We start from the raw sequence: 14345 nt of genomic DNA on the forward strand, positions 1-14345 counted from the left end.
ATAGTTGTAGAGAGCTGTTGAGTTGGGAGTGACTTAGCCCGTCACCTGATGTTCACAAGACTCAATAAAACCCCAGCCAGTTGGGTTCAAGGGATCCACGATGAGGTATGTGGTTGTGAACCTAGTGGACAAACTGGTAGTGTGATTGTTAAACCTTTGTTAATAAACCAACTAGTTCTTAATTAAAAAAAAAAGTATAGCAAGTGTGTTACATTATAGATCATCTCTTTATTTCAATAATCTTGCCTTCAGAACTAGGACAAGACTGACCAGATGGCTGTCGATGCCACTCTCTGATAGATCTTGACTAAACTTGGCTAAACATGTGACACTTTTTCAAGAATGAAGGAAAGTTAAAATTACTAACAAAACTCAGTGGGTATCAGTCCAGCTGCTGATTCATGCTATTTTAGGTTAGTAGAAACTATACTCAAGATGGCAAGGTAAAACTTACACTTGTATTGTACCTTAACATGGCCACTTTATGTCTCCGAGCACCAATCAGTCTGTGTTATGAAACAATGGTCGCGTCTACTTGCAACACCAGATTTCTGATTGGGTGTGTCTTGTCCTCCAAGAGGACCAATCAGAAACCTGGTTTTGTCCTCTAAGAAGACCAAACAGTTTGTCTGGAATGTGTCATTTGAACCTGTCTGCTGTAGACAATCCTACAATGTGTAATTTGATCCAGTCTTGCCAGACTACAGAATGTGGAAGTCTAGTTAGCTTTGTGAAGATTCTCTGTTGATCGTATCCTGCAATTCTAATTATCATTGTCCTTGGTTGGTAAAAACAATAAGGCAGTCATAGAGATCAGATGAGGATTGTAATCTGGAGTACTGCATACAGTTTTGGTTTCCTTGTTTTAGGAGGGATATACTTGCATTGGAGGCAGTTCAGAGAAGGTTCACTAGGTTAATTCCTGAGATGAAGGGGTTGAGTTATGAAGAAAGGTTGAGCAGGTTGGGCCTATACTCATTGGCGTTTAGAAGAATGAGAGGTGATCTTATTGAAACATGTAAGATTCTGAAGGAGCTTGACAGGGTAGATTCAGAAAGGATTTTTCCCCTTGTGGGGAAATCTAGAACTAGGGGGCATAGTTTCAGAATAAGGTGTCACCCAATTAAAACAGAGATGAGGAATGTTTTCTCTGAGTGTCATGAATCTGTGGAATTCTCTACCCCAGGGTCATTGAATATATTTAAGGTGGAGATAGACAGATTTTTGAACTACAGGGGAGCCAAGATCAGATCAACCATGATCTTATTGAATGGCAGAGCAGGCTCGAGGGGCCAAATGGCCTACTCCTGCTCCTATTTCTTATGTTCTTAAATTGCCCGAGGTTTACTCTGTTTCTGAATACCTCAATTTGGACGTTATCTTGTAATCCATCGAGAGCCATGTCATTCCTTCCCTCCCGTCACGTGATAATTTATACTTATTTCTGTTACAGTTTATTTAACGTCTCTCTCCTTTTTCGGGGTCAAACCCAGACACTGATTAAAACATCTAGTGTCTGATATGTTGTACTGCAGTGGATTACTTTAGAAGTGCAATTATATTTGGTATGTAGACAAAAAAAGCAATTAATTTGCGCACAGCAAGATTCCACTAGCAGCAAGCGAGATGAATGTGCGGTTCATCTCTTAGGTGGGGTTGATTGAGGGAGGAATGTTGGCCAGGACACACCCTCCTTTTCGAATGGTACCATGGGATCTTTTACACCCTCTTGAGCAGGCAGGTGGGGCCTCAGTTTAACACCTCATCCAAAAATTGGTAGCCTCGACTTGAATTTTTATTCCCAATTTTGATTCTTTTATTGCTGCTAGTCAGTGGCATAGTACAGGGACTGCCCGTATGCTCCTTGTAGCACCCAGTAACAACAGCAAATATATAATGCCTTTAACGTTGTAAAGTGTCCCAAGGTCACTGGAGTGTCATAAAACAAAATTTGACACTGAGCCACATAAGGAGATATTAGGGCAGGTGACCAAAAGCTTGATCAAAGGGGTAGGTTTTAAGGAGCAACTTAAAGGAGGAAAGAGAGGTAGAGAGGCGGAGTGGTTTAGGCAGGGCGTTCCAGAGCTTAGGGCCTAAGCAACAGAAGGCACGGCCACCAATGGTGAAGTGATTAAAATCGGGAATGCCCAAGAAAGCAGAATTAGAGGAGTGTAGACATCTGGGAGGGGGGGGGGGGGGCTGCAGGAGGAGATTACAGCGATAGGGAGGGGCGAGGCCATGGAGTTGAGTCCAGGACTTGGTGTGAGTTAGGACACGGGCTGCTGAGTTTTTGATCACGAAGTTTACGGAGGGTAGAATGTGTCCATTGTACAATCTAACATATGTATTGCCAGTGTCATTTTAATGGCAAGTGACAGCAAAATATTGCAACAGCAAATGTTGCAACATGTATCAGTAGATTTTTGGGTCTTGAGTGTAAAAGTGCAAGTTATTTTATGGTAATTAAAGAACAAAGATTCTGCAACAATAGAATACTGATTGTGGCAGAATGACAGGAAATGTATCAAATAACTGACAGTCAATTACTCACAAATAAAACATTTTGCCTACATTATAAAACAATAAACCAGTCTTGGAGACCAGACAATTATTATAAAAGCAAAATACTGTGGATGCTGGAAACTCTTTTTGGAGTTTATCTGCAAAACAAAAAACATTAAACCGTGCCACCCGACCTGGGTGACACACCAGACATTTACAAGGCCCCTTTTTTTTCCCTCCTTTTTTTTGGTTATTTTTTTGTGTTTTTCTTTTGGGCACTAAAATCACATGGAATCTGGAATAAAAACAGAAAATGCTGGAAATCTCAGCGGGTCAGGCAGCACCTGTGGAGAGGAAGCAGAGTTAACGATTCGAGTCGATGACCCTTCGTCAGAACTGGAGTGTTCAGAAAGAACAGATTCTTAACAAGCACTGAAAGGGGGAGGGGAAGAAAGAACAAAAGGGAAGGTCTGTGATAGGTTGGAAGAAGTCTGTGATAGGTTGGTAACCAGTAACTAGTGGGGGGCCACAGGAATCAGTGTTGGGACCCCAACTATTTACAATCTATATTAACAACTTGGAAGAAGGGACTGAGTGTAACATAGCCAAGTTTGCTGATGATGCAAAGATGGGAGGAAAAGCAATGTGTGAGGAGGACACAGAAAATCTGCAAAAGGACATAGACAGGCTAAGTGAGTGGGCAAAGATTTGGGAGATAGAGTATAATGTTGGAAAGTGTCAGGTCATGCACCTTGGCAGAAAAAAAAATCAAAGAGCAAGTTACTATTTAAATGGAGAAAGATTGCAAAGTGCCGCAGTACAGGGGGTACTTGTGCATGAAACGCAAAAGGATAGTATGCAGGTACAGCAAGTGATCAGGAAGGCCAATGATATCTTGGCCTTTTATTGCAAGGGGGATGGAGTATAAAAGCAGGGAAGTCTTGCTACAGCTATATAAGGTATTGGTGAGGCCACACCTGGAATACTGCGTGCCGTTTTGGTTTCCATATTTACGAAAGGATATATTTGCTTTGGAGGCAGTTCAGAGAAGGTTCACTAGGTTGATTCCGGGGATGAGGGGGTTGACTTACGAGGAAAGGTTGAGTAGGTTGGGCCTCTACTCATTGGAATTCAGAAGAATGAGAGGTGATCTTATCGAAACGTATAAGATTGAGGGGGTTTGACAAGGTGGATGCAGAGAGGATGTTTCCACTGATGGAGGAGACTAGAACTAGAGGGCATGATCTTCGAATAAGAGGCTGCCCATTTAAAACAGATGAGGAAAAATTTCTTCTGAGGGTTGTAAATCTGCAGAATTCAGTGCCTCAGAGAGCTGTGGAAGCTGGGACATTGAATAAATTTAAGACAGAAATAGACAGTTTCTTAAGCGATAAGGGGTTATGGGGAGCGGGCAGGGAAGTGGAGCTGAGTCCATGGTCAGATCAGCCCTGATCTTATTGAATGGCGGAGCAGGCTCGAGGGGCCGTATGGCCTACTGCTGTTCCTATTTCTTATGTTAAGAGAGATTAGAGAGACAAAAGGAATGATGGGCCAAATTGAAATGTTAATGACAGAAGTTAGAAAAAACATTAGTCAAGATAGGGTGTAAATGATGGGATAATGACCAACTGTCATTCGAGACGAGAAAAAAATAAATCAGGTCTGACAGCAGGGCGGGGGGGGGGGGGCGCGGGGGGGGGAGGTGGAGGTGAAGGGAGCCAAAGATTGACACAGGTTATGCTCTGAAATTGTTGAACTCAATGTTGAGTCCAGAAGGCTGTAAAGTGCCTAAACGAAAGATGAGTTGCTCTTCCTCGACCTTGCGTTGAGCTTCGTTAGAACAATGTAGGAGGCCGAGGTCAGAGTGGGAATGGAATGGAGTGGAGAATTAAAGCGACAGGCGACTGGAAGCTCAGGGTCACACTTGCGGACTGAACGGAGGTGCTCCGCAAAGCGGTCACCCAATCTACGCTTGGTCTCCCCAATGTAGAGGAGACCACATCGTGAGCAGCGAATACAGTATACTACATTGAAAGAAGTACAAGACAATTATTACAAATTGAGCTTTACACATCTAAATACATCGATTGGGATGCTATCTTCTAATACATTGGGAGCCCGTAATCCCCTCCCTCCCACCTCATGATAACTTGCACTTCCTTGTGTTACAGTTTATGTAACGGTTCCCTTGTTTTCTGGGTCAAACCCCTTCGAGCATGAGAAGGCTAAGAGGAGATTTGATAAAGCTGTTTAAAATCATGGCGGGCTTAGATAGAGTAAATAAAGAGAGACTGTTTCCAATGGCTGAAGGATCGATAATTAGAGGTTTAAGGTGATTGGCAAAAGTACCAGAGGCAGCATGAGGAAAAACATTTTTACCCAACGAGTGATTAGGATTTGGAATGCACTGCGGGATAGGGCGGTGGAAACAGATTCAATAGTAGCCTTCAAAAGGGAATTGGATAAATACTTGGAGAGAAAATTGCCGGGATATGGTGAAAGAGCGGGGGAGTGGGACTAACCGGATTGATCTTCAAAAGAGCCGGCACAGACTCGATGGGCCGAATGGCCTCCTTCTGTGCTGTACTATTCTATGATTCTATGAACCCCCCCAGACGCAGATTAAAACGCACAGGTGTCCTATATGTTGGAATGCAGAACCACTACTTACTGGCCTAAGCTGGAGGCGGGCGGCTGTGATAAAACAAAAAAAAATGTTCTGGTTGTTTTTGAAAATACACAGATGGCATGATGCCCAGTATTTGCCACCTGAACCCGTCCCTAATGGATCGCATCCCGGCTGTGGATTTAACCATGAGCACGGCAAATGAGTCCGTTGATATCGCCATTTATCTACTAAAACCCGGTTTGATACGGAACATGAGGCGTTGATTGTATGTGATGAGCTGGTAACACCATGCTTCTTTCTCTCTCATGTTTTCCTCCATATAAAGGACCACTGGGTGATGGGTCAGTGCTTAACTCTTATCTCCTTATCTGAAGAAGGACATACTTGCCTTTGAGGTGGGGCAACGAAGGTTCACTGGACTGATCCCTGGGATAAGAGGGTTGTCCTACGAGAAAAGATTGAGTAGAATGGGCATATACTCTCTAGGCTTTAGAAGAATGAGAGGTGATCTCATTGAAACATATAAGATTCTGAGGGGGATTGACAAGGTAGATGCTGAGAGGTTGTTTCCCTCTGGCTGGAGAGGCTAGAACTAGGGGCATAGTCTCAGGATAAGGGGTCGGCCATTTAAGATTGAGATGAGGAGGAATTTCTTCACTGAGGGTTATGAAACTTTGGAATTCTCTAACCCAAAGGGATGTGGATGCTAATTCCCATCCAGGACAAAGCAGCCCACTTGATTGGCACCCCATCTACCCCCTTCAATATTCACTCCCTCCACCAACGGCGCACCGTGGCTGCAGTGTGTACCATCTACAAGATGCACTGCAGCAACTCACCAAGGTTTCTTCCACCAAGGCACTCCCTCAGTACTGCATTGATTAGTCTAGATTTCAGGCTCAAGTCTCAGGAATGGGGCTTGAACCCATGATGTTCTGACTTAGAGGTGAGTGTGCTACCCACTGAGCCATAGTTGACAACTAATAGACTGTACATGAAGACGAACCCTCCCCCAAAACATCACAACCTGCCACAGTGTCAGCCGTGGCTCAGTGGGTAGCACTCTCGCATGAGTTCCACTCCAGGGACTTGAACACCCAAATCTAGGCTGACACTCCCAGTGCAGTGCTGAGGGAGTGCTGCACTGTCGGAGGTGCCGTCTTTCGGATGTGACGTTAAACCGTAGCCCCTTTTGCCCTCTCAGTTGGACGTAAAAGATCCCATGGCACCATTTTGAAGAAGAGCAGGGGAGTTATCCCTGGTGTCCTCTGGCCAATATTTATCCCTCAGTCAACATAACAGATTATCTGGTCATTATCACATTGCTGTTTGTGGGAGCTTGCTGTGCGCAAATTGGCTGCCGCGTTTCCTACATTACAACAGTGACTACACTTCAAAAAAAGTACTTCATTGGCTGTAAAGCACTTTGAGACGTCTGGTGGTCGTGAAAGGCGCTATATAAATGCAAGTCTTTCTTATCTCTTTACAACTGCTGTCTGACCTGCTGTGTATTTCTAACATGTTCTGGTTTTACCTCACGAAGTAGAACCTGAAAGAATTTAAACAACAGATAAATTAATATTGAGCTTAAGCAACAAGGAAGAAATATTGCTGTAAGAATTCCCTTTAAATTGTGCAAGTGTTTCTCAATTACCCATTATTGCGCAAAGAAACCTGAATTATTAATATCTCATCCCAAAGAGCAAGAGAAAGCTTTTAAGCTCATCAAACTGGGCCAACGACGCTGGAGTATAAATTACTCGTTACAGTATTTTAACAAATTATTCACCTTGTTTGCATGAATTTTTTAATATTGTTTTAACAAACCCAGGAACCTTTTAAAATAGTACACAGGGAATTTCATCCAAACACATTTGGTAAAAACAGAGAAAGAGTGAAGTGACACAACCTATTCCCTTTTCCTCAAATTCTACGCACTGCTGGCTCATTGATATTTGTGCGAGAGAGGTGGGCTAGATTGAGCAGAAGTGCTCAAAAATGTGACCGCACCCTTTCTTTAATGGCACCTACTTTATTTAGTTTATTCAACAATAACAATTTGCATTTATATAGTGCCTCTAATGTATTAAAACGTACCAAGGTGCTTCACAGGAGCGTTATCAAACAACTTGACACAGAGCCACATAAGGGGATATTTGGACAGGAAGTTTGGTCAAAGAGATCGGTTTTAAGGAGCATCTTCAAGGAGGTTTAGGGAGGTGTAATGTATTCGCTTCATGGGTTCTTTGCTTAAGAATTCATAGCAACACATTGCTACTAAGAACTAGTTGGTTTATTAACAAAGGTTTAACAGTCACACTATGCATTATCAGTTCATCCACTAGGCTCACAACTGCATACCTCATCGTGGATGACCTCGACCCAACTGACTGGGGTTTTATTGAGCCTTGTGGCAAAGCCACTCACAATGCACACTCACAGGTGCAACATTACAGGAGGGAATTCAAGAACCTAGGGCCGAGGCAGCTGGAGGCACGGCTGCCAATAGTGAAGCGATGAAAATCAGGGATACTCAAGAGGCCAGAATTGGAGGAGTGCAGAGATCTCGGAGGGTTGTAGGGATGGAGGAGGTGATCTCCTGTTTTTAAGACCGATTGTAATGCAGTATTTTCAGATTATAAGACCTTGCGTTACAATGTGAAATGCCGAAGATGTTCACTTGTTTTAAATGGGGATGAAGAACAAACGACCCCTGTTTTAATTCTGTCGTTTATCGCACAAATAATTCAAATTATTAACTAATTCAAATTAAGCCATTTAATTAAAAAGCATTTTGCTCCTTTGTACTCAAAGACTAAATTAATGGGTAATCTGAATTAAATGACTTTGAATTATAATGAGTATACTGTATTTAAATGCTTTGCCTCTGCGTAAAACATGTCCTGGCTTATGACTGGAGTTTTGTAAATTCAAAGTTTCAGCACAAGGTGGCAGTGTTCCATGCTGTTGTGGTTGGGGAATGTTCTAGCTGAGAGTTTACTGAAGGTGAGTATTCCACCCCTTCTGAAGCAGAATTGCCCAATATTCCTTTCCAGCTTTTGGTCACAATTTACTCTGCGATTTGGGGCACTAACGCAAACCTTTTTAAAGTGCCTTCACTGTATTTTTTTTTTAACCGAGTAAAATAGTGGGAGGAGGCTCGTGTGGAGCATAGACCAGTCGGGCCGAATGGCATGTTTCTGTGCTGAAGACTCGCTATAACTCAATGTACCCTTTGTATCTCCCAATAATTTCCCGGTTGTTTAAAATTATTGATTGGCCTTCACGGGGAGTCTCGGCCTATAACCCACGCCCCCAACCCCACCTCGCCTGTTGCTTTTCAGGTAGCTTTGATGTTCCTCACCTCTCCTGACCTCCCAGCTGGCTTCTCCTGCCACTGCCTGCCTCCCTCCGCCTGTTACTGTGTTCTGCCCCACACCACCCTCTAACTGACCCGCCCCCTGAATTACCATGGAGCAGCAGTCTGTCTCTGGGGAAAATCCCAACGGTGGCTAGAACAACTGAGGTTAGCTCGGGTATATGCCCCGCTCTCCTTTTGTAATCGTTTGAAATCGATCAGCCCCCTCGTCACTTAACTGCTCCCCGGAGCAGAGGAGGTTGTCATATATGAAGAAAGGTTGAGCAGGTTGGGCCTATACTCGTTGGAGTTTAGAAGAATGAGAGGAGATCTTATTGAAACGTATAAGATTCTGTGGAGGTGTGACAGAGTAGATGCAGAGAGGATGTTTCCCCTCGTGTGGGAGTCTAGAACTAGGGGGCATTGTTTCAGAATAAGGGGTTACCCATTTAAAATTGAGATGAGGAGGCATTTCTTCTCTCAGTGGGTCGTGAATCTTTGGAATTCTCTGCCCCAGAGAGCTGTGGAGGCTAGGTCATTGAATATGTTTAAGTTGGAGATAGAGATTTTTGAACGATAAGGGAGTCGAGGGTTATGGGAAACGGACAGGGAAGTGGAGTTGAGGCCCGGATCAGATCAGCAATGATCTTCTTGAATGGCGGAGTAGGGTCAAGGGGCCAAATGGCCTACTCCTGCTCCTAATTCTTTTTGTTTTCTCGCTGTATCCTTGTGTTCCCTTCTTCCCGCAATCAGTAACGTTTCTCTTCCCGCTCTCCCGAGGTTGGAATGGCTTCACACCGCTGCACCACGTTGCGTATCGTGGCTACAAGGAGTTGGCGTATCTACTGCTGGAACACGGGGCGGACAGCAACCTCCCGAACGATGCGGGAGAGACTCCCTTTCACTTTGCCTGCAGGCAAGTATGGGCCCCGATACACGTCGCAGTCAAGTACACAAGTCTGAGGCTTGACTGCGGCCAGAACAAAATGGCGGCTAACGGTAACCGGGGCAACCAATGGGCCCATTTGCATTGTCCCTCCATTTATATCGCATCACTGCTTCTGGGGGTCATGGTGTGATCTAAATGGAGCATTAATCAACACATGGGAAGTCTGTCAAAGGCCTTTGTCCGAACTAATGGAGCCATTGCACACTTCATCCTCGCTAATTCTCAGTGTCGGCTGTGACTCAGTGGATTAGAAGGTTTTGGGTTCAAGTTCCACCTCGGGGACTTGAGCACAAAAATCCAGGCTGACACCCCAGTGCAGTGCTAAGGGAGTGCTGCACTGTCGGAGGAGCTGTCTTTCGAATGAGCCGTTAAACCAAGGCCCTGTCTGCGCTCTCAGATGGGTGTAAAAGATCCCGTGGCACCATATTGAAGAAGAGCAGGGGAGTTATCCCTGGTGTCCTGGTCAATATTTATTCCTCAATCAACATAGCAAAAACATTATTTGGTCATTATCACATTGCTGTTTGTGGAAACTTGCTGTGTGTAAATTGGTTGCCGTGTTTCCTACATTACAACACTGACTACACTCCAAAAATATACTTCCTCGGCTGTAAAGCGTTTTGAGACGTCTGGTGGTCGTGAAAGGTGCTATATAAATGCAAGTCTTTCTAATATAGGAGTAGGCCATTCAGCCTCTTGGGCCTGTTCCACCCCTTAATTAGACCATGGCTGATCTGTATCTTAATTCCACCTACCCGCCTTCATTCTGTAACTCTTAATACCTTTGCCTAACACAAATCTCTCAATTTCAGTTTAGAAATTATTAATTGACCCCCAGTCCTAACAGCATTTGGGGGAGAGAGTTCCAGACTTCCGCTGTGTGTGAAGAAGTGCTTCCTGACATCACCCCTGAACGGCCTGGCTCTAATTTTAACGTTATGGCTCCTTATTCTGAATTGTCCCACCAGAGGAAATCGTTTCTAACTACCCCGAATATATTTGCAGGTTTATTCACACTACTATTAAAACTGAGATGAGGAGAAATGTATTTTCTCAGATCTATGGAATTCTCTGCTCCAGAGAGCTGTGGAGGCTGGATCATTGAATATATTTAAGGCGGAGATAGACAGATTTTTGAACGATAAGGAAGTCAAGGGTTATGGGGAGTGGGCAGGGAAGTGGAGCTGAGCCCATGATCAGATCAGCCATGATCGTATTGAATGGCGGAGCAGGCTCGAGGGGCCGTACGGCCTACTCCTGTTCCTATTTCTTATGCTCTTATGTTCTTATGCCTGTAGATATGATTAAAACCAGTGTCTTTCATTGGCGGTTTAGGCGTGGGGAACTCTACATTATGCATCAGATGGTGAAGAAAGGAGCGAATGTGCTGGCACTAGATTACCAGGGGAAGACAGCGCTTCACCAGGCCGTGTCCGGTGGAAATATGTAAGTGTTGGATCGGAGCAGCGCGTCCATGATACTTTCCAGTACGCTTGACATAACTGGTCACAGGCGGGGGGACAACTGGCAAGAAACCGTTCCAAATATTCCCACCCACTACGGCAATTTAATGCCCAGGAGTGGCAGAACAAAATGGCGGCTAGCGGTAACCGGGGCAACCAATGGGACCATTTACATTGTTCCTCCATTTAAGCATCACTGCTTCTGGGGGTCATGGTGTGACCTGAATGGAGCATAAAACAACAACTTGGGTAGCCTGTCATAGGCCTTTGTCAGAACTAATGGAGACATTGTACACTTCATCTTCACTAGTTATCAGTGTTGGCTGTGGCTCAGTGGATAGCACCCTCACCTCTGAGTCAGAAGGTTGTGGGTTCAAGTCCCACTCCAGGGACTTGAGTACAAAAATCTAGGTTGACACTCCAGTGCAGTACTGAGGGAGTGCTGCACTGTCAGAGTTGTCGTCTTTTGTTAAACCAAGGCCCCATCTGGGGTACGGCTGAGGAAATCAGCAAGGGAGCGCGCACACTGGACACCTGACTGGACCACTGCCACATACCCGGACGGCAGAATACACAGGCAGAAATTGATACTCAACCAACCACAATGCCCGATGTGTGCAGATCTGCTGTCTGCTCTCATTGTATGCTGTTAACCGTAGCCTAGTGGGTATGTGACTGGACGAGTAATCCAGAGGCCTGAACTAATGCTCTCGAGACATGCGTTCCAATACCACCATGGCAGCTGGGGAATTTAAATTCAGTTAATTAAATCTGGAATAAAAAATGCTAGTCAGTAATGGTGAGCAAGTAACTATTGCATTGTTGTAAAAAAAAAACATCTGGTTCACTAATGCCCTTTAGGGAAGGAAATCTGACGCCCTTACCCGGTCTGGCCTATATGTGACTCCAGACCCACAGCAATGTGGTTGACTCTGAAATGGCCTAAAAAGCCACTCGGTTGTACCAAATGGTGAAGGTACTCCCACAGTGCTGTTAGGGAGGGAGTTCCAGGATCTTCACCCAGCGACGATGAAGGAACAGCGATATATTTCCAAGTCAGGATGGTGTGTGACTTGGAGGGGAACGTGGAAGTGGTGGTGTTCCCATGCGCCTGCTGCCCTGGTCCTTCTAGGTGATAAGAGGGCGTGGGTTTGGGAGGTGCTGCCGAAGAAGCCTTAGCGTGTTGCTGCAGAGCATGTTGTAGATGATACACACTGCGGCCATGGATAGAGGAATCAGAGCTGCGATTACATCACTCTCCACTGTTGTGCACTAGGGGGTTAACAAACTGTACCACCCCTCCCCCTTTCCCAACACTGCACTACCTTGGAGCATGGCACAACTTTACTCCCCCTGCAGATTATATGGTTGTGGGAGGGAGGGAAGAAGTGTTTAGTCATGATGCTCCGGCCATCAGAAGTGTGGGCCAGGCTTGATGGAGCAGTGAGTATTTTCCTCCATCAGTATTGTATGTTCATATGCTGGAAGTGCGAAATTTACTCTTCAATTCACCCTTGAGTGTGTACATAAGAAATAGGAGCAGGAGCAGGCCACGCTGCCCCTTGAGCCTGCTCTGCCATTCAATAAGATCATGGCTGATCTGATCTTGGCCTCTACTCCACTTTCCTGCCTGTTCCCCATAACCCTTTACTCTCCTATAGTTCAAGTGTAGTCCACCCTCCATAAACTTCAGCTCACCCAAAACTCTGCTGCCCTGTCCTAACTCGCACCGTGTTCTGTTCCCCCATCACCCCTGTGCTCCTGGTTAAGCAAATCCACGATATTAAAATTCTCTCACTTATTTTCAAAGCCCTCCATGGCCTCGCCCCTCCCTATCTCTGTAATCTCCTCCAGCCTCACAAACCCCCGAGATATCTGCACTTCTCTAATTCTGCCCTCCTGAGCATCCCTGATTTTATAATCGCTCAACCATTGGTGGCCGTGCCTTCTGTTGCCTAGACCCCAAGCTCTGGAATTCCCTCCCCAAACCTTTACACTTCGCTATCTCTCTCTCCTCTTTTAAGACACTCGTTAATTATACCTCTTTGACCAAGCATCTACCCTAATATCTCCTTATGTGGCTCGTGTCAAATGGTCTTGTGAAGTGCCTTGGGACATTTCACTAGGTTGTATACACTATATAAATGCAAGGTATTGTTAGGTTTGGCTCCCTTCCCCTCAGCTCATTGCTTTGCGTCTGTTTCCAGAGCCGCCATCCGTTACCTGGAGGAAATGGGCCACTTCAGCTTCCGTGACCCGGACAAGTTTCTGTTGACCCCTCTGCACATCGCAGCCTCCATCGGCAATGAGGAGGTTATTAAATACCTGCTGAGAGAGATGGTGAGCAAACTTGTAACAAGAGTGGGGGTCTCCTCACACCGACACAAAGGCCTGCTTTGAAACATCCCTCAGGGGATTCCCAAAAATTCCTTTTTTCGGCTGTGCACCACATTTTCAATATAGTGACTTGCGAAATTCATATTCTTGCCTTGGAGGCGGTGCAACGAAGGTTCACTCGATTGATTCCTGGGATGAGAGGGCTGTCTTATGATGAGAGGGCTGGCTTATGATGAGAGATTGTGTAGAATGGGCCTATACTCTCTGGAGAATGAGAGGTGGTCTCATTGAAACATACAAGATTCTGAGGGGGATTGACAGGGTAGATGCTGAGAGGTTGTTTCCCCCTGGCTGGAGTGTCTAGAACTAGGGGGCACAGTCTCAGGATAAGGGGTCGGCCATTTAAGGCAGAGATGAGGAGGAATTTCTTCACTCAGAAGGTTGTGAATCTTTGGAATTCTCTGCCCCAGAGGGCTGTGGATCCTGAGTCTCTGAATATATTCAAGGCTGAGACAGATAGATTTTTGGAGTCTAGGGGAATCAAGGGATATGGGGAGCGGGCAGGAAAGTGGAGTTGAGGTCGATGATCAGCCATGATATTGAATGGCACAGCAGGCTCGAGGGGCCGTATGGCTACTCCTGCTCCTAATTCTTCTGTTCTTATATTCTTGTATCAGATGGTTTCCCTGCCAATTTTTGTTATTACCAGCTTGCTGCCTTTCTTCAAATCAGTATTATTATTGGCTGCGTCTATTTGTACTAACTGAAAGGAAAACGTTTCTCTGATTGGCTCTCCATTATCACATGACCTATTGCTGATTGGTCCCCTTGGAGGATAAGCCACACCTTGAAGTTCCTTTGGAATGTGTAACTGGAACCCCCCAGCCCAAGTTCTGACTGACTTTCCAATTTGTAATTCGATCCATTTTGACTTCAGAAGCCACGGAGGATAGATCTCCCCAAAAGCCACCAAGTTCCAGCCGGTCCATTATCCCAGCGCAAGTGCATCCCTCCCCCAGTCAAAGTCCCTTACCCCAGCGCATGTGCTGCCTCCCACAGCCAGGTGCCAGCCGAAGTCTCTCAGCAGAGGAGGACAAAGGGTTTGAT

The 14345-nt window shown here is 45.3% G+C and overlaps 1 protein-coding gene across 1 annotated transcript in view; it reads left to right on the forward strand.

Annotated features, from left to right (window-relative positions):
• LOC139234712 (uncharacterized) overlaps nucleotides 1–14345 on the forward strand; it is a 39369-nt gene that overhangs the window by 4297 nt on the left and 20727 nt on the right. The window contains exons 2-4 of the mRNA XM_070865387.1: nucleotides 9270–9405; nucleotides 10774–10884; nucleotides 13109–13241. Coding sequence (XP_070721488.1) covers nucleotides 9270–9405; nucleotides 10774–10884; nucleotides 13109–13241 — 380 coding nt within the window. The remainder of the gene's footprint in view (nucleotides 1–9269; nucleotides 9406–10773; nucleotides 10885–13108; nucleotides 13242–14345) is intronic.

This window comes from Pristiophorus japonicus, chromosome 22 (genome assembly GCF_044704955.1).
Source record: "Pristiophorus japonicus isolate sPriJap1 chromosome 22, sPriJap1.hap1, whole genome shotgun sequence".
NCBI lineage: Eukaryota > Metazoa > Chordata > Chondrichthyes > Pristiophoridae > Pristiophorus > Pristiophorus japonicus.